Source organism: Mercenaria mercenaria, chromosome 3 (assembly GCF_021730395.1).
Source record: "Mercenaria mercenaria strain notata chromosome 3, MADL_Memer_1, whole genome shotgun sequence".
Lineage (NCBI taxonomy): Eukaryota > Metazoa > Mollusca > Bivalvia > Venerida > Veneridae > Mercenaria > Mercenaria mercenaria.
In genome coordinates this window covers 102,857,558-102,876,269 of record NC_069363.1, presented here as the reverse complement: position 1 = coordinate 102,876,269, position 18,712 = coordinate 102,857,558, and the positions used below count along the sequence as shown (strand labels likewise).

At 36.5% G+C, this 18,712-nt stretch overlaps 1 protein-coding gene across 3 annotated transcripts; it reads right to left on the bottom strand.

The window, feature by feature from the left end:
* Positions 1 to 1,267: 1,267 nt before the first annotated feature.
* Positions 1,268 to 16,942, bottom strand: LOC128555844 (uncharacterized). Of its 3 annotated transcripts, none has more exons than XM_053539545.1 (10): positions 16,174 to 16,942; positions 15,361 to 15,580; positions 14,888 to 14,995; positions 12,118 to 12,230; positions 9,754 to 9,946; positions 9,216 to 9,495; positions 8,345 to 8,601; positions 7,234 to 7,353; positions 3,611 to 3,766; positions 1,268 to 1,426 (listed from the first exon to the last, which is right to left on the bottom strand). In XM_053539545.1, the coding sequence occupies exons 1-10, from the start codon at positions 16,398 to 16,400 to the stop codon at positions 1,283 to 1,285; spliced, it is 1,818 nt and encodes a 605-aa protein (XP_053395520.1). In that variant the 5' UTR covers positions 16,401 to 16,942; the 3' UTR covers positions 1,268 to 1,282. The 3 variants fall into 3 exon arrangements, with proteins under 3 accessions (XP_053395520.1, XP_053395521.1, XP_053395523.1); XM_053539546.1 differs by lacking the exon at positions 12,118 to 12,230 and adding an exon at positions 14,236 to 14,282 and having other exon boundaries at positions 16,174 to 16,941; XM_053539548.1 differs by lacking the exon at positions 12,118 to 12,230 and adding an exon at positions 13,737 to 13,756 and having other exon boundaries at positions 16,174 to 16,941.
* Positions 16,943 to 18,712: the final 1,770 nt, after the last annotated feature.

The following is an 18,712-nucleotide window of genomic DNA, read 5'->3' as shown; positions in this document are numbered from 1 at the left end:
TAGGGGTTGGGGGAGGGTTAGGGTTTGGGTGAGGGTTTGGGTTTGGGTTAGGGGTGGGTTAGGGTTAGGGTTAGGGTTAGGGTGTAGGGTTAGGGTTTTAGGGTAGGAAGGGGTTGGGTTGGGTTTGGGTGAGGGTTAGGTTTAGGGTGTTGAGGTTTGGGTTAGGGGTAGGGGTAGGGTTAGGGTTAGGGGGTTAGGGTTAGGGTTAGGGTGAAGGGGGTTAGGGGAGGGTTTGGGCGTTGGGTTTGGGTTAGGGTTAGAGGAGGGGGAGGGTGAGGGGGGGTGTTGGGTTAGGGTTAGGGTTAGGGTTGTGGGGTAGGGGTTAGGGTTTGGGTTAGGGTGTTGGGTTTGGGTTATGGTTTAGGGTTAGGGGTAGAGGTGAGGGTTTTGGGGGAGGGTTAGGGGTTGGGTGTGGGTGTGGTGGTAGGGTTAGGGTTTAGGGTTAGGTGTGGGTTGGGTAGGGTGTGGGTTAGGTTTTGGGTAGGGTTAGGGGTGGGTTTAGGTTAGGGGTTAGGGTTAGGGGTAGGGTTAGGGTTAGGGTTAGGGTTAGGGTTAGGGTTAGGGTTAGGGTTAGGGTTAGGGTTAGGGTTAGGGTTAGGGTTAGGGTGAGGGTTAGGGTAGGGGTAGGGTTGAGGGTTGGGGTTTGGGTTAGGGAGTTTGGGTTTGGGTTAGGGTTGAGGTGATGGGGTAGGGGTAGGGTGGTGGGTTAGGGTTAAGGGAGTGGGGTAGGTTTGAGGTTAGGTGTTGGTGTGGTGAGGTTAGGGTTAGGGTTAGGGGTTGGGTTAGGGTGTGGGTTAGGGTTGAGGGTTTAGGGTAAGAGGGGTTATGGGTTAGGGTTAGGTGTGGGTTAGGGTTAGGGTGTAGGGTTTGGGTTAGGGTGTTGGGGTATTGGGTTGGGTTAGGTGTAGGGTGAGGTTAGGGTAGGGTTTGGGTTAGGGGGTTTTTCTTAACACAAACTGTTTCTTAATACAACATACTTTGATGTTTACCAACATGAAAAGGAAGCCTAAAATGTGGTCTCTCAATGCAAGTAGTTTCTAAATAGACATGGTTTCTCGAGCAAGTCTGACTGTATCTTCTGACTTTAACTATGGTGGACACGACTGATTCTGTCTTTGCAACCAGTGCAGATCAGATTTGTGCAGTCTGATCATAATCTGCACTGTGAGCCATTTAGTCAGTATCCTTTAGATAAGCACTCCTTTTAACAGTTAATGGTACTGTCCAAATTGAAAGATGGACAAGTCCATTATAGTAATTTAGCAGGGTAAGGTTTCATTGATCAAACAAGCTGACTGTGTATGAAACTTACTTGCATAGGTTTATCAACAACGGGTTGTCTCTCTGTCCCAGTCTCTACAAATACATTCAGTGTAGCATACCCTATCACAGTCAGTGTCTTGTAGAAATTATCTATTGTATAAATCTGTAATATAATAAGAAATTATCTTTTGTTCACACCTATAATAAAGAAATTATCTTTTTTTATAAATTTATAATAAATATATTATCTTTTGTATACATCTATGATAAAGAAATCATCTTTTGTATACATCTGTAATTAAGAAGTTATGTATTGTAGTAATATGTAATAAAGAAATTATCAATTTCAATATATAACAAGAGCACCGCCTTGCGGGTGCTGACGCTCATCTGATTTTTTTTGTGTAATAGAAATATTGTCCTACCCATGATTTTCTAAGTCTAAAAAGGGCCATCATTCTTGCAAAAAGCAGGATAGAGTTATGTTTCTTGATGTACAGTGTCCACTTATGATGGTGAAAAACTGTTGCAAGTTTTAAAGCAATAGCTTTGATAGTTTATGAGAAAAGTTGACTTAAACATAATACTCAACCAAGAAAATGATTTTCTAAGTCCAAAAGGGGCAATAATTATTGCAAAAAGCAGGATGGAGTTATGTTGCTTGCTTTACAGGGTCAGCTTATGATGGTGAACAAGTGTTGCAAGTTTCAAAGCAATAGCTTTGATAGTTTAAGAGAAAAAGTTGACCTAAACATAAAACTTAACCAAGAAATCTGATATTTTCTAAGTCCAAAAGGGGCCATAAATCTTGCAAAAAGCAGGACGGAGTTATGTTTCTTGCTGTACAGGGTCAACTTATGAAGGTGAACAAGTGTTGCAAGTTTTAAAGCAATAGCTTTGATAGTTTAGGATAAAAGCTGACCTAAACATAAAACTTAACCAAGAAAACTGATTTTCTAAGTCCAAAAGGGGCAATAAATCTTGCAAAAAGCAAGATGGAGTTATGTTTCTTGATGTACAGGGTCTGCTTATGATGGTGAACAAGTATTCCAAGTTTCAAAGCAATAGCTTTGATAGTTTAGGAGAAAAGTTGACCTAAACATAAAACTTAACCAAGAAATCTGATATTTTCTAAGTACAAAAGGGGCCATAAATCTTGCAAAAAGCAAGATGGAGTTATGTTTCTTGCTATACAGGGTCGGCTTATGATGGTGAACAAGTATTCCAAGTTTCAAAGCAATAGCTTTGATAGTTTAGGAGAAAAGCTGACCTAAACATAAAACTTAACCAGGCAACGCCGACGCCGACAACCGCTCAAGTGATGACAATAACTCATCATTTTTTTTTCAAAAAATCAGATGAGCTAAAAATATGTAATTTAGAAATTATTTTTTATATAAATCTGTAATAAGAATTATCAAAGAGCTATAAAAATAAATAAACTGGCAACTTGAAAGGCATATAGAGCAAATCTCGCCAACATCCTGTGATAACTGAATGAGATCTCGTTTGCCAGAAGTGGTCCTTTCTCCATGCGCCAATTTGTATGCGGAAGCAATTATTTATCAGTAAATTAATTTATCACCGTATGACCACGCTTCTTTTGATGGCAAGAAATGTGTATTTTGTGTTTTAAGACTATTTCACATTAAACTAATGTTGTTTTAGAAGTTAACATATATTCTAAATGTAGTTTTAAAGGTACAAATTGTAACTCCATGCTCGCCCATGTTTGTTTTCACTAAGATAACGCCGATTCATGCCCTGACACGAGATCACGCGAGATTACAGCCAGTTGCCATTCTGTGTATTTTATAGTTCTTTGGAATTATCTATTGTATAAATCTGTATTAAAAATATCTATCGTAAATTTCTACGATAAATAAATTATCAACTGTAAAAATCTGTAACAAGGAAATTATCATATACATTTTGTAATAAAGAAATTATCTATTACTTTTATCAGACACTTAATGATAAATATTGATAAGCAGTCAGGCACACATTTTAACAGAGAGCGGATCTGAACCTTTTTGGATCTATGTCCTGATATATACAGTTCAAACTCCATGTCTCGAACTTGCTTATTTCAAAATTACGGCTGTCTCGAAGACATTTTCAAGTCCTGTCCGGAAATACGTGCACAAAATATCATTTTAAGTCGAATTTTCTTTTTCTTGAAGTTAAACGCTCGATCTCTTTGAATTCGAAATACAGAGTGCAGACTGCATATGCTTTGTTACACATGAGTACCAGTCCGTCTGAAAGCTGACTGGAGTGACAGTCACAAGCTTTCAATCTAGAGTTACTTTCAAGCCAATTAAATAAATGACAGGAATAATACTACCTTGAGTAGAAGTGTAGCAGTTGGCGGTATATTTGTCTCTCTAAATTCTACTTTTTCTTCATACACTGGGTTGTAGACATCACTGTCTAACTTTACACCAGTGTTTATGTCTTTACCGTACAACTCGTATCGGCGGTCAAGTATGCGTCCAGCGACCTGAAAATAAAATACATTCCAAATTTAGCTATGCTTCAACACAGAGTAAACTTACAAATGAATAATATTTCTATTTGATCATCTATTGTCATCTGACATATCTTTAAATGAATATTATTTCGCTATTCCATGCATGATCATCATTTTGTATGAATGGTAAAATCTGTTACACCTTGGAACGCTGACTCCAGATACTCACTCATTTTACCTGATTTCCTTTGGGTTTTTTTCTCTCTAACAAGAACTTACTTCAAAATCTTATCCACATTTTCCCAAATCCTACTAAATTATTTCCCCCAGCTTTATAAAATCTGGTTTATGAAACAATTTATTTGGTAAAACCATAGAACATTAACTATGGCCAAGGTTAATTAGGGATAAGCAGCATTATTGATGAAACTATCATTTCTTACATCAATTTTAATACAACCATTGCTGGTTCGAGTATTATGTAGAACAACTTAAGATCACAGTCAGAAAGTATCTTATAGATCAAACCTTATATTAAGGGTCAAAGAACAAGGAACTACTATACAGAACAACTGATTTTACCTGAGCAAGGAAGTACTATATAGAACAACTGTTTTAACCTGAGCAAGGAACTACTTTACAGAACAACAGATTTTACCTGAGCAAGGAAGTACTATAAAGAACAACTGATTTTACTTGAGCAAGGAAAAACTATATAGAACAAATGATTTTACCCGAGTAAGGAAGTACTATCAGAACAACTGATTTTACCCGAGCAAGAAAGTACTATACAGAACAACTGATTTTACCCAAGTAAGGAACTACTACAAAGAACAACTGATTTTACCCAAGCAAGTAAGTATTATACAGAACAACTTATTCAACCAGAGCAAGGAAGTACCATACAGATCAACTTATTTTACCAGAGCAAGGAAGTACCATACAGAACAACTGATTTTACCCGAGCAAGGAAGTTCTATACAGATCAACTGACTTTACCTGAACAAGGACCCACTATACAGAACAACTGATTTTACCAGAGCAAGGAAGTTCTATACAGATCAACTGATTTTACCTGAGCAAGGAACTACTATACAGAACAACAGATTTTACCCGAGCAAGGAAGTACTATACAGATCAACTGATTTTACCTAAGCAAGGAACAAGTATACAGATCAACTGATTTTACCTGAGTAAGGAACCACTATGCAGATCAAATGATTTTACCTGAGCAAAGAACTACTTTAATACAGATCAACTGATTTTACCTGAGTAAGGAACCACTATACAGATCAACTGATTTTACCTGAGCAAGGAAGTACTATACAGATCAACTGATTTTACCTAAGCAAGGAACAAGTATACAGATCAACTGATTTAACTGAGCAAGGAACCACTATACAGATCAACTGATTTTACCTGAGCAAGGAAGTACTATACAGATCAACTGATTTTACCTAAGCAAGGAACAAGTATACAGATCAACTGATTTTACATGAGTAAGGAACCACTATACAGATCAACTGATTTTACCCGAGCAAGGAAGTACTACACAGAACAAGTGATTTTACCCGAGCAAGGAAGTACTATACAGAACAAGTGATTTTACCCAAGCAAGGAAGTACTATACAGATCGACTGATTTTACCTAAGCAAGGAACAAGTATACAGATCAACTGATTTTACCTGAGTAAGGAACCACTATACAGATCAACTGATTTTACCCGAGCAAGGAAGTACTACACAGAACAAGTGATTTTACCCGAGCAAGGAAGTACTATACAGAACAAGTGATTTTACCCAAGCAAGGAAGTACTATACAGATCGACTGATTTTACCTAAGCAAGGAACAAGTATACAGATCAACTGATTTTACCTGAGTAAGGAACCACTATACAGATCAACTGATTTTACCTAAGCAAGGAAGTACTACACAGAACAAGTGATTTTACCCGAGCAAGGAAGTACTATACAGAACAAGTGATTTTACCCGAGCAAGGAAGTACTATACAGATCAACTGATTTTACCTAAGCAAGGAACAAGTATACAGACCAACTGATTTTACCTGAGTAAGGAACCACTATACAGATCAACTGATTTTACCTAAGCAAGGAAGTACTACACAGAACAAGTGATTTTACCCGAGCAAGTAAGTACTACACAGAACAAGTGATTTTACCCGAGCAAGGAAGTACTATACAGATCAACTGATTTTACCTGAGCAAGGAAGTATTATACAGATCAACTGATTTTACCTGAGCAAGGAAGTATTATGCAGATCAACTGATTTTACCTGAGCAAGGACCCACTATACAGAACAACTGATTTTACCTGAGCAAGGAAGTTCTATACAGATCAATTGATTTTATCTGAGCAAGGAACTACTATACAGAACAACAGATTTTACCAGAGCAAGGAAGTTCTATACAGATCAATTGATTTTATCTGAGCAAGGACCCACTATACAGAACAACTTATTTTACCTGAGCAAGGAACTACTATACAGATCAACTGATTTTACCTGAGTAAGGAACCACTATACAGATCAACTGATTTTACCCGAGCAATTTATTTATTTTATTTTGTTGGGTTTAACGTCGCACCAACACAATTTTAGGTCATATGGCGACTTTCCAGCTTTAATGGTGGAGGAAGACCCCAGGTGACCCTCCGTACATAATTTCATCACGAGCGGGCACCTAGGTAGAACCACTGACCTTCCGTAAGCCAGCTGGATGGCTTCCTCACGTGAAGAATTCTACGCCTCAAATGAGGTTTCGAACCCACATCGATGAGGGGCAAATGGTTTGAAGTCAACGACTCTAACCACTCGGCCACGGAGGCCCCCTTTACCCGAGAAAGGAAGTAATACACAGAACAACTGATTTTACCCGAGCAAGGAAGTACTATACAGAACAACTGACTTTACCAAAGAAATACTATACAGAACTGATTTTACCTGTGTAAGGAACTCCTATACAGAACAACTGATTCTACCCAAGTATGGAACTACTATACAGAACAACTGATTCTACCCAAGTATGGAACTACTATACAGAACAACTGATTCTACCCAAGTATGGAACTACTATACAGAACAACTGATTCTACCCAAGTATGGAACTACTATACAGAACAACTGATTCTACCAGAGTATGGAACTACTATACAGAGCAACTGATTCTACCTGAATAAGGAACTACTATACAGAACAACTGATTCTACCAGAGTATGGAACTACTATACAGAACAACTGATCCTACCCAAGTATGGAACTACTATACAGAACAACTGATATTAGTTTGGTATAGGTCCCAGAATCAGGAAGTACTACACAGAACAAACCTTGATAAAGGTAGCAGTCAGGAAGTACAGTATTGAATGACAGATTTCACCTTGGTAAAGATCAGAGAGACAAGAAGTACTATATAAAACAAATGAGTTTACCTTGGTAAAGGTCACAATCAGAAAGTATTTTATAGATCAATCGAGTTTACCTTGGTAAAGGTCGCAGAGTCAGGAAGGTATCTACAAGCATCAATATATACATCAAAACCATCTCCTAACAGAAATGGTTCTTTTATTGGTGTCTTTCTTTCTAGGGGTAACCATGCAAACTGAAATATACAAGCATCAATATATACATCACTGGAATGGTTCCTTAAAGTAGTTCCGCACATTTAGATAAAATAATTTCCTACAATGTAGCATTGATTTAACCCTGATTTTTTAAAACTTCGGAATATAGATAGAAATTCAAGCAAAAAAAAAAATGAGTTGACATGTGTGCTTGATTTTTTGCTAGACCGATTTGAAATGTTTGAACCTCACACAAGTTATAATAATTGGCGTCTATGGGGAATCACAAATTTGTTAACATTTTCGCTAACATAATTTTTTCCACTATGTAGAATTTAATGAAAACTTCTCACACTCGTAAAAAATCATATGGTTTACAATATGGTGAAATAAAATGTACAGCTCTTGTTCTTGTTTCCGAGAGGAAAAAATTCTGGGTTTCCCATGATAGAGGGGATCCACACATCACTTACAGGTTTTAAAACATTATTCAGAACTTTTAACATTTTAAATGTTTATTAACATATTTAATCATTAAAAAGATAGAAATATTGCCGTCTTGATAAATTTACTCATGGGTTGCCTTTGATTTATAAAACAATTTTCAGTCCAGGCTTTATTTTACATAATCCAGATAAATGACATTATGCCATTGCTTCCAGATTATCAAATGTGCACAACTGCCCTAACTGGGGTCTTCCATTCTAGTGGTAACCATGGAAACTTGAAAACACAACAACGTATGTTTCTTTGGACAAAAATAAATCGCTGATGCAACTACAGAATATTATCAATAAATGTAAGCAGCTTCAAAATTTCTTTTGCAAATGGACCTGGCAAAAAATGATGATTAAGTGACATCTGACCTCAAAATATAACCTTGAGCTTTTCTCCAAATGAATCTATGTTAGAATACAGAGGTACAGCTGTATCGTATGTTCTAGGTCACAAAATTTTACACTTTTATTTAAGATTTACCAAAACAACTCCTTTTAAAACTGAATTCAAGAAAGTACAAAATTTCCTCACCTTGGGTAAAGTGTCTTCATCCTCGATATCTGACACATCACTAGGGGTCAATGACCCTGGTCGAGGCTGACCTTGAAACACATAAACTCTCAAGGTTGCTTTTCCATACCGTTGCCAGTCCCTGGTATAAGGCTGATCACTCAGTGGGACTTGGTTGGGCTCAGGTATGGGTGGTTGGAACAGTGGAATGGTGTGGGTGCCTTGGTTGATAGACATGATACTGGGATTAAATGTTCTTCTCTTTTTTACAGGCAAGTCTGAAACCAAAAATAAAATCTCTACCGTTCATAATATCTGATAATTTTTATCTTTTGAAGAATTGAGATATAGAAGCAGGTACTTAAATAACCTAATGTTCTATTGGCCGATATTGGGTTATATTATTTACAGCACTTTATACTGTCCAAATGCAGTTTCATCCATGTAAATTTACTCTGTATCTGCATCCCCGGCCACGTCATACCAAATATGTGAGAAGTGGTACCAGTAGCTCCCTTGCTTGGCACTCAGAATTAAAAGAGAAACTGGTTTCTCTTCTCTCATACCTCGTGGCAATGAACTCCATCAGGAATGAGGTGTCGAGAGTGATTAAAACAAGTTGTAGAACTTGCTTCACAATAGACCTAAAATAAATTACTATAAAACCTAAAGTGAATAATTAACCTTAAGCCTGCTGACGGCAAGTGATTCTTCCTTTGCTACCAGTGCAGACCAAGATCAGACTGCACATCCGTGCATCATGGTCTACACTGTTCACTATTCAGTTAGTAAATTTTCAGTGAACATCCCTTCGAATAATAAATGGTATTGCCCAAATTGAATGATGGACCAGTCCATTTTAGAAATATAGCAGGGTAAGGATTAAACTTACTTTCATCACACTGGACTAGTGGTAGGAAGGACCAGGCCACGCAAGTTTCCTCGTCATATAACGAGGCTTCCTGTGCACCCTGATCAGGCATGATAAAATCATCTATGAGATCAGACTGACGTTTCTTGAGGTAGAGGCGAGCAATGAGGACCATGTCACCCTGGTACTCGACATCCTGGAACGAGGCTTCTTGTTGACCAAAAACATGGTAGCCAAACTTGAAATTGGAGCGGACTGCCGTTGTACTACAGGTGACAGGGCTAGTAGATGATTGTACAACCTGCAATATTTTTACATAAATTAAATTCTAATTTCATTTCTAATACGGAAATTTAATACCGTTTTAATTTTGTGGGTAAAAAGTTTTGTCCTGCTACCCAAGACAGCTACTTTGTGAGGATATGTAATCAAGAATTTGAACTTTTGATGATAAAATGAACTGAAATTGTATGTGTTCAATTGAATTTATTTTTTTCTGGATTAAGTCTAACTTTACTCTTTCTTACACTGGCATGTTTTAACCTGTATCACCTCTTACCTTTCCAGTAGAAGCATAATAAGCAGTAAGTCTAACTTTCCCCTCCCCCGGCTCGGCCTGTTTAACTCGGTCCACCTGGAACCCAAGTGTCATATCTTGGATTGCCATAATTTGTGGAGGAGAAGTTGAGCGAGGCGCTCTGCGTTGGATGGAGGGTAAGCGGTCCTGGGGTGTTACCGGCACCTGCTGTGCGCTGAAAACCAGTAAATAATGAATAAATATTATTTTTTTACAGGAAAAAGCTTAAAGTATGCACTTCATTAGATAATTAATAAATAAATGTTTATCATAAAATATTATTTAAAACACTAGTATTTTGGTATGTCACCAGTAAAAGCAAATTTTACTTATCATATATGCATATCAGACAAACAAAAGTAAAATAATATTGAAAGTTAGTTACAATTTTAAAGGAAAAGAGTTGGGAATAAAAATACATATACTATTAAATGGTTATATAAATATGAGAAAAAACTCATTATTCTGGGTACAATTAAGTGGAGGAACAAAACCTATTTGAGCCGTGCCATGAGAAAACCAACATAGTGGGTTTGCGACCAGGATCCATGCTGTTTGCTTTCAAAGCCTACTGCAATTAAAGAAACTGTTAGCGAACAGCATGGATCCTGACCAGACTGCGCGGATGCGCAGGCTGGTCTGGATCCATGATGGTCGCAAACCCACTATGTTGGTTTTCTCATGGCACGGCTCATTTCTCAAAGCCTTTTTCTTCGCTAAATTTCTAGCTTCAGATATGCATTTACTAAATGTACACACTAACTGTAACTTCCGACATTTTTTCCACAGTACAGATTTGTATTACAAGAGCTGTTAAAGAACAGCAAGGTTTCACTATTCAAAATCCTTATTACTACAAGAAATTAGATGAATGAAAACGAGAAATTAAAAATAAGAGGCATTATTAAATTTTGAGGAAAAAGCAAACCAGTGTAATGTGTGTATTTCTGTGTCATATCACCAAGGGAACTAAAGTGTCTATCCATTTCTACCTCTTGTTACAGAGCTACCAGTTTACATATTAAAATCTTAACCCAAAACTTCAAAGTCAAAATGCAAAACAAACATACGAAATCTGTCCATTGCATATCTGATCATCACAGTGAACAAGGTATGAAGTTTACATCCACCTCTAATGAATAAAGAGATATCAGAAGATGCTAAAGATTGGCTGAGTGCAATATCCCTACCTGTTCTCCAAAAGCTGAGCTAAAAACTGCATCCTAAATACTTTTCATAGAGAACGAAGTTACATCAACTAACTAGCTAAACCTATTTCAACAAAGGTATAGAGTTGTCACAGGAGTGACGAATTATATCCCCACAATATGGCCTTGTCACATTAAGCAAGCCAATGTCAAGGTCAAACTGTTCTGGGTCATTGTGACCATGACCTTTGATGTACCGACCTCAATCAATAGGAGACATCTGCTGGTCATAAACAACCTTGGACCTATCAACTTTCATGATCCTAGGCCCAAAGGCTCTCAAGGTATCATCCATATGGTTTAACTGTTCCAGGTCATTTTGACCTTTGACCTACTGATCTCAAAGTCGAACATGACATGTATTTTAAGATGTTATACCTGTGTAGCAAATATAATTTAAAGCTGTTAAGCCTTTCATGAGTCATTGTCCTGAAACCTTGAAAACCAATGGACTGACCGAAAGACCGACCAACCGACAAGCTCACTCCTATATATCCCCAGACTTTGTTTCTGGGGTTATAATTATATTATCATGTCCTGAATTTATCCTCATGCAAAGCACTTAAAAGCTTAAAATAAATTCTAACACAACCCGATATTTTTTTAGGGGCTTTCCATTTTTCCTTTTGAATCTTACATTATTATGTTCATCAATATTTTTGAGCTCTGTGTGTAAGTGGAAAGTGACATTGAACAAAAAGGCTATGATACAAAATAACTAGCGAGTAAAGGGAAGCAACCCAAACCAAAACAGGAAAGGAAATATTTACTGTTACAGTAATGTCCCCTTTATGTACTCTCTGAACTTTGTGAAAAAGCCTAGGCAAGGTTTCCCAACAATGCACTTGGAATTTGATGTAGATTATCACAATATGATTTCAAACTTGTTACATTTTTCTCTTTCCAGAATACTATCTATACCATTGCATTTTTAGCATCCAAGACTTCACATAAGATTATAGTATAAGCGAAAGGGCTTATCAGTAATTTTTAACATGTCTGTTGTACTTTCCAGTCATTTCCATTTTAGTCCTTATATTTTATAATTATACGAAAAGAGTACTATGATGTAGGACATTACTGACACTGATCATTACTGTGGGGGGAAATGGTCACAAAAGTGTGCCAACATTTTTACCTTCCCTTCTTCTGCTTTCTGGGCGTGGGCAAAGGGGTTGCCGTAGGAGGCGGGGGTATGTTTTGTTTGGGACTATAGACCGGAATGTTGATTTCCGGAGCCTCCACTATCCACTGTAACAAACAATATCTGTTAGTTGTAAAGAAATGCACTATAACAATATGGTGAATAGCTGAAGTTTCCATGACCAAGAAGGTGGGTAGCTCTGCAACTGCCTGTCAGCATCATTTTCATGCTTTAACCCTTATCATGCTGGACACAATTGATTCTGCCTTTGCAACTAGTGAAGATCATGATCAGCCTGCACATCCATGCAGTCTGATCATGATCTGCACTCTTTGCCGTTCAGTCAGCATTGTTTTGGTAGGCACCCCATTTTTTAGGTCCAAATTGAAAGGACAAGTTCATTATAGAAATTTAGTAGGGTAGGGGTAAATAAACGCAGGGGATGTTTATCATGGAAACTTGAGCTTTCAAACCACTGTGAACACTACCAGTGTATGTGAAAGTTAAATACATGCAAGTACGAGTGTAAAACCAAAACATTACAAACATGTAAAGCGGAATGCATGTGCAAAGGTGTCCATAGCTGTGACACATTATTTCATCATGTATCTATTCTTATCATTGAATAACCAAAATACTGAAAGATCTATTGTTTAAAATATTCAGCTGAGTTGTAATGTTTTTTTTATAAACATATAAACACTGTAATGTGCGACATCACACAATGTTTTCACTAACAAAAACATTTTGAACCTTTTAGTGCATTCATATGCTGAACAGTATTTCCAAAAATACACAAAAAAAATCTTCACAGTCATAAAAACCAGTGCACATAGTGCTAGAGTGCTTCACGGTTAAAGTAACATATACACATTTATATATTATTTCATCATAAATTCACATCAAGCTTATTATTAAGGTGAGAAGAGACGCACGCAACATTCAGGTTATGTTAAGTTTAAACTTATACCATAATAGTAATCACCTTTCATTCAAAGTAAGGAATTTCTAACATGAATATTCAACAAATTCTTCAAAACTGAGGAATTTCTAATGTGTGTGTGCCAACACATTCTTCAAGACTGAGAAATGTACCAGCTGATTAATTCTTAAAAACTGAGGAATTTCTAACCAGCTAATTTATTGTTTAAAACTGAAGAATTTCTAACATGTACCATGTACAGAAAGCGTACAACTGAAAAGTGTAGGTTTGATGTCGGCCTATTACAATACCATGATCTTGATTATGATTTTTCCACCAAACTCTTTTTTAAAATTTGACCTTGTCATCACTGACATTATTTGTTCAAACATAGCTTGATAGCTGTCCTACATGTTAATCATACTAGTGGATAATTATTTAGCATTCACTTAAATGAGATGAAATTTCTAAGACTTGATGGATTTATTTGACATTTTCAACCCTGTTGTTTCTTAGCAACTGTTTTACATAAAAGTCATTTATAGGTCATACTTTTGATAATTAAACTAACAAGCAACTCTTCAACATGAAGTGCTGTGGCTGTCCAAAAAAACACTTTGTTCAAAAAACATGGAATACATCAATTTTTCAAACAACGAAATTACACACCCACAATGTGATTAGTACAAACCTAATATCATAATAGGGATCCTGTGAAAAATCTACACACTCTAAGCTGTGGTTCTAAATTGTCTTGTATCAATTTGTTTAATAAAAGCTACATTTTGTCACTCAGAGTTAAGTGAGAAAAATATATAATTTCTGTAGTGATGTTACATTTGATTGTTTCAGACTATTAGAAGTTACATAGAAAGCTTAAAACATGTAATTCATCTTCAACATCAAATCTGTAACAAATATGACAATACTTTTGCTATATTTTTGACTATGTTCATCCTTATTTTATATTATTTAGGGGTGTCCTATGACTGAAAGTATCCCAAAACATAGGGACAGCTTTGTTTCAATCAAAGTTTAATGGCTTTAACTGTTTTATTTTATATTTTCAAAATTAATGGGAAAAATAACTTGTTGAAGATAAATACATCCATTTCAACATAAAAACATGCCAAGCAATCCTATAGATCTAGATACTAGTTATTGATTTAGTTCTTCACAATATCTGGTACCTTTGTATTGGAAGTATATTTCTCCGAGGGGAATAATCCCCTGGTATCTATGGAAACAAAATTTGAAGTTGAAGACAAATACATGAATTTATGCATGTCAATTTTTAGGGCACTGATGTGGACATTTTTAGAAATCGTGACCATAAAAAATACAACTTCTACAGGGTCGCAAAATACACACACCCCACCCACCCTGAAACTTGCAAGAAAATATTTCTTTAGTATACAAAAAATATCCACATCATAACCTGCAGTAATAGCTTAAGTGATGTAAAACTGAATATTAACCTTTAGCCTGCTGGCGGCAAGTGATATTTTGCCTTTGCGACCAGTGCAGGTCAAGACCAGCCTGCACAGTCGTGCAGTCTGAGCAGGGTCTACACTGTTCGCTTCTCAGTCAAAAAAAATTTTCAGTGGACACCCCTTTGATGCATAAATGGCATTGCCCAAATTGAATGATGGATCAGTCCATTTTAGAAATTTAGCAGGGTAAAGGTTAAATTAATGATACTCTGTATATCAAAGCCATTATGACTTTCTACAATAGTTTATCTTCGTGTTAAATTAATTTATCTTCATTTGCATATGACATAAGAGGTTTTTAATCCCTAACAGCATCAATTGATGATAACCAATTATGATAATTAAATACCTGAGGATGAGAGTACTGGTTGTAGTTAGCGGCAGAGATCTGCTGCATCGAGTGTACTTCTGCGTCTCGCATGTTCACAATTCTGTAGCATAACTCTGCATCTCCGAACTGTCAAAATAAAATGACAATTAACATCAGTGTTGCACTTGATTATCTCTGGCACAGTTCTGGGTAAAAACCAATAAGAATGGCCATGTTCTAAAGTCTGATACTCTTAGAATATTTTGGAAGGTCAGCAATTTTAAAAAAGTAAGAGACTGACAACATAACATTTTCTTCCCATAGCAAATACTGAGTAGATATTGATTCGGTACATAATCATCACATTCAGTTAAAACAGATGCAACCATACCTTTACCCATGTGTACACACAGTATACCGGTAATAAGACATAAAATCCATTTTGGTTCTCCTAAGCTTGGGCCAAATTTACACAATCTATCAAAAAATGTTGGATTTCTTTCATAACTCACCTTTGGCACTCTTTGTACTTGGCTGACATGAAGGAAAGGCTTAATCGGTACATTTCTCAATGGAATTCTGAACCTGCCTGCTATAAGGCGACTGTTGTTATCAAACAGTGGTATCTTTGTCCAGGCCCGCGTAATCAAACTGTGACGATCGTGTTCCGAGGCAGGACCACCACTGGCTTGAAGCTCCGTGACTATGCCTAGATCCGACTCTGGTGGACATCTGTAATACAGATTTTATTTTTTTTAATAACAGTAGTGTTCACTGCATCAACATTACCAGTAACTTTTAAAAAGCTTTTATTTTCCTTGAGTTTAACTTCACGCAGATACAATTATAAGTTATATGGTGACTTTCATGCTATTGATGGCAGAAGTCCCGAGGTGCTCCTCCAGGCATTATTTCATCAATGGCAGGCACCAGGGTCGAACCATCAACCTTCCGTTAGCCGACTCAAATGAAGAATTCTATGCCTCATGCAAGACTCAAACATTGGTTAGGGCCAAATGATTTGAATTCAGCGACTTTAACCACTCAGCCATGAAGGGCCAAGCTTTTACTTTAATTCAATGTAGGGAAGAAGGAATATCAGGATCGAATTCTGCAAACTTGCAATACAAAACCAGTCGCCAAATGTAAGCATCCGACTGGTTGTTTCTGCAGGCAGTTTTGAAACTGACCAAATGGAAAAATCAATACGTTTTACATGTCTGTCATTAAGAGTTAATCCAAGTCATAATTTTAGATGGCTCATCAATTCTTATGATAAATTTGGATGCCACCTAAGCCCAAAGTAACAAAAGCGTATGTCTCACTTTGGTACTGGTTGTTTGGCCCCTATAATAGCATTGGAATAGTTATAGTTGTATCTCTCTCCACGAGTAGCTGGTTCCGTGTAGACTGTTGGCAATACCGTTGGTTCTCCCATCACTGCCGATGAGCTGTGAAGGCCGACAACCAGTCGGCAAGCTTGTATTGTAGGGTCCAGACATAAGATGAAGTCGTAGAAAATCACAAACCCTGCACTGTAATAGATAATCATCTTTCTTTTAACCAATGATCATCACACATCTACAAGATATTTAATTTGAACTTTTTGTCCCTTCAGTACAAAGCTGCTACTTAAGAAAGCATAAAGTTAACTTTATTTCAGTACACTGTCAGTGTCATTTTTTTTCAGAATCCCTTTGCTGCAACAGGGAAAGTAACTCCAACTGTTCTTTTGTAAATGTGTACATTAAAGAAAAGCATTAATTTTACCCTGCACTTTAGAATAAATGGTACAGGACAAAATATATTATTACTTCACACAAGTCTCGGGTATTTGGGTTTGGAAACTATTAGTAAATACAAAGTACACTTACCAAACACACTATGTCACTGGGTTAGCATTTAAAAATACAAAACACACACACATGTAGGATGGATCTTCCAAGGTTTAGGGGAAATGTTTGGAATACAGGAAGTACTGTAGATTTAGGTCACAGACCCTAACCAAATGGGGCAACATATTCTCATTAAGCATTTGAGCCGCATCATGAGAAAACCAACATGGTGCATTTGCAACCAGCATGGATCCAGACCAGCTGCGCATCCACGCAGTCTGGTCTGAATCCATGCTGTTCGCTTTCAAAGCCTATTACAATTAGAGAAACCGTTAGCAAACAGCATGGATCCTGACCAGACTGCACTGATGTGCAGGCTGGTCTGGATCCATGCTTGTCGCAAATGCACTATGTTGGTTTTCTCATGGCGCGGCTCATTTCGTTATTCTTCAGACACAAATGTAACTCAACGCACAAAGTCATGGTCAATGCTTTCCAAAAACCCGAAAGAATACGGAAATATTATACAGAAAATTATAATCTGGCAACTGTCAGTACGGGTCTATTACCTTAAATAATAACAACAAACTTCTATAATACATTGCTTGAAGTGTTACCTACTGCTCATAATGATCACCTCGGGAATAATTTGGTCAACCGAACATTTCATATAACATGACTTTTATTAATATATCACAGACTACTTTATTTATATATTACACAGTGTATATTATCTGTCCATTCAGCAATCAAATTAGGTATAAACAATCATTTTCTAAATTTTGCAAAATATTTATCTTCCTAATGGACTAAAATTAGTAGTTATTTATTAATGTTGGTTTTCAAATGTTCTTGTTAAAACAACATGGCTTTCACTTTTCTCTTCTTCTTATGTTACAGCATCCGACATCATGTTACTGCATACTGCATCATGTTTCAGCATCCTGCAGAAGGAAAAACTTAAAAACATTAGTTATATGACCTTTTCCCTACTCAACATCATCAAACTGAAGATATTCTTACAATACTGTCTTCATTTCTATACTTTTGTTTTTGAGTTCTCAAAATTGAACGAAAGATTACAGTTTATCAGAGAGAAAGAAGGTGGAAATTTAAGACATGCTGAATTTTATTCCATTATAATTATCATTTCAACAAAACTTAACTTAAGGCACATCAAATAAAGATAACTTAAAACCAAATATTTTTTCTTTTCAAGTAGCATTTTCTTACTTTCAAATACAATTTCTTCTAAATTTCAAACACTTCTAATTAAAGAAACCGAAAAGTCTACCACTCTACATTGTTAATAGCAGATACAGAAAAAGGCCATATATAAAACAAAGCATGCTTTTGTGAAGATAAACAGCTACGGTGAACTTGGTGCTATTTCTTTTATAAAATCTGCAAAATACATAAAAAGATATTAATTAGTAAGTGTGAGAAGAAAACTAAGAACTGCATGAAAATAAATGAGCTATATGCAACATGAAATAATATGTAACTGTCAATTTGAGTTCGGAGCAATCGTAACTTTTGAACATCGAAATATGTCCTACAACATCCTGGCAGTGCATTGTTAAGTAAGGATTTTTTCCCAGTTATATAAGCTGCAGAGATAAATATCACTGTCTTGTTTGTCTTTCACTAAACACAAGTTGCAGGGTTTCATTCTATGAACTCCTTTGTAATTCCCATAAAAACAGACAATGTCATCTTGAAAGATACACAGCAGTGTGTCGTCCTAAAAGACAGATAGCAGAACTTCACTACATCAGCCCCTCAATTTGTTTTTCTCTTTCTTGTTTTGCAACTCTTTTGGTGTCTCAGCAGATCATTGTGTAATGCTAAAATAAAACAAGCACAGCCCTTCTATTTTTGCATGTTCGACAGGATTTTCCCATATTTTTGCCGGTGCTAGGGAAAACTCATCTTACAACTTCATTTCTTGTAGTAACTAAGGAATACAGCATGCAAGAAAAGAATCTATCACTACTTGAAAGTTCAGATGGATATATCTGGCACTTGG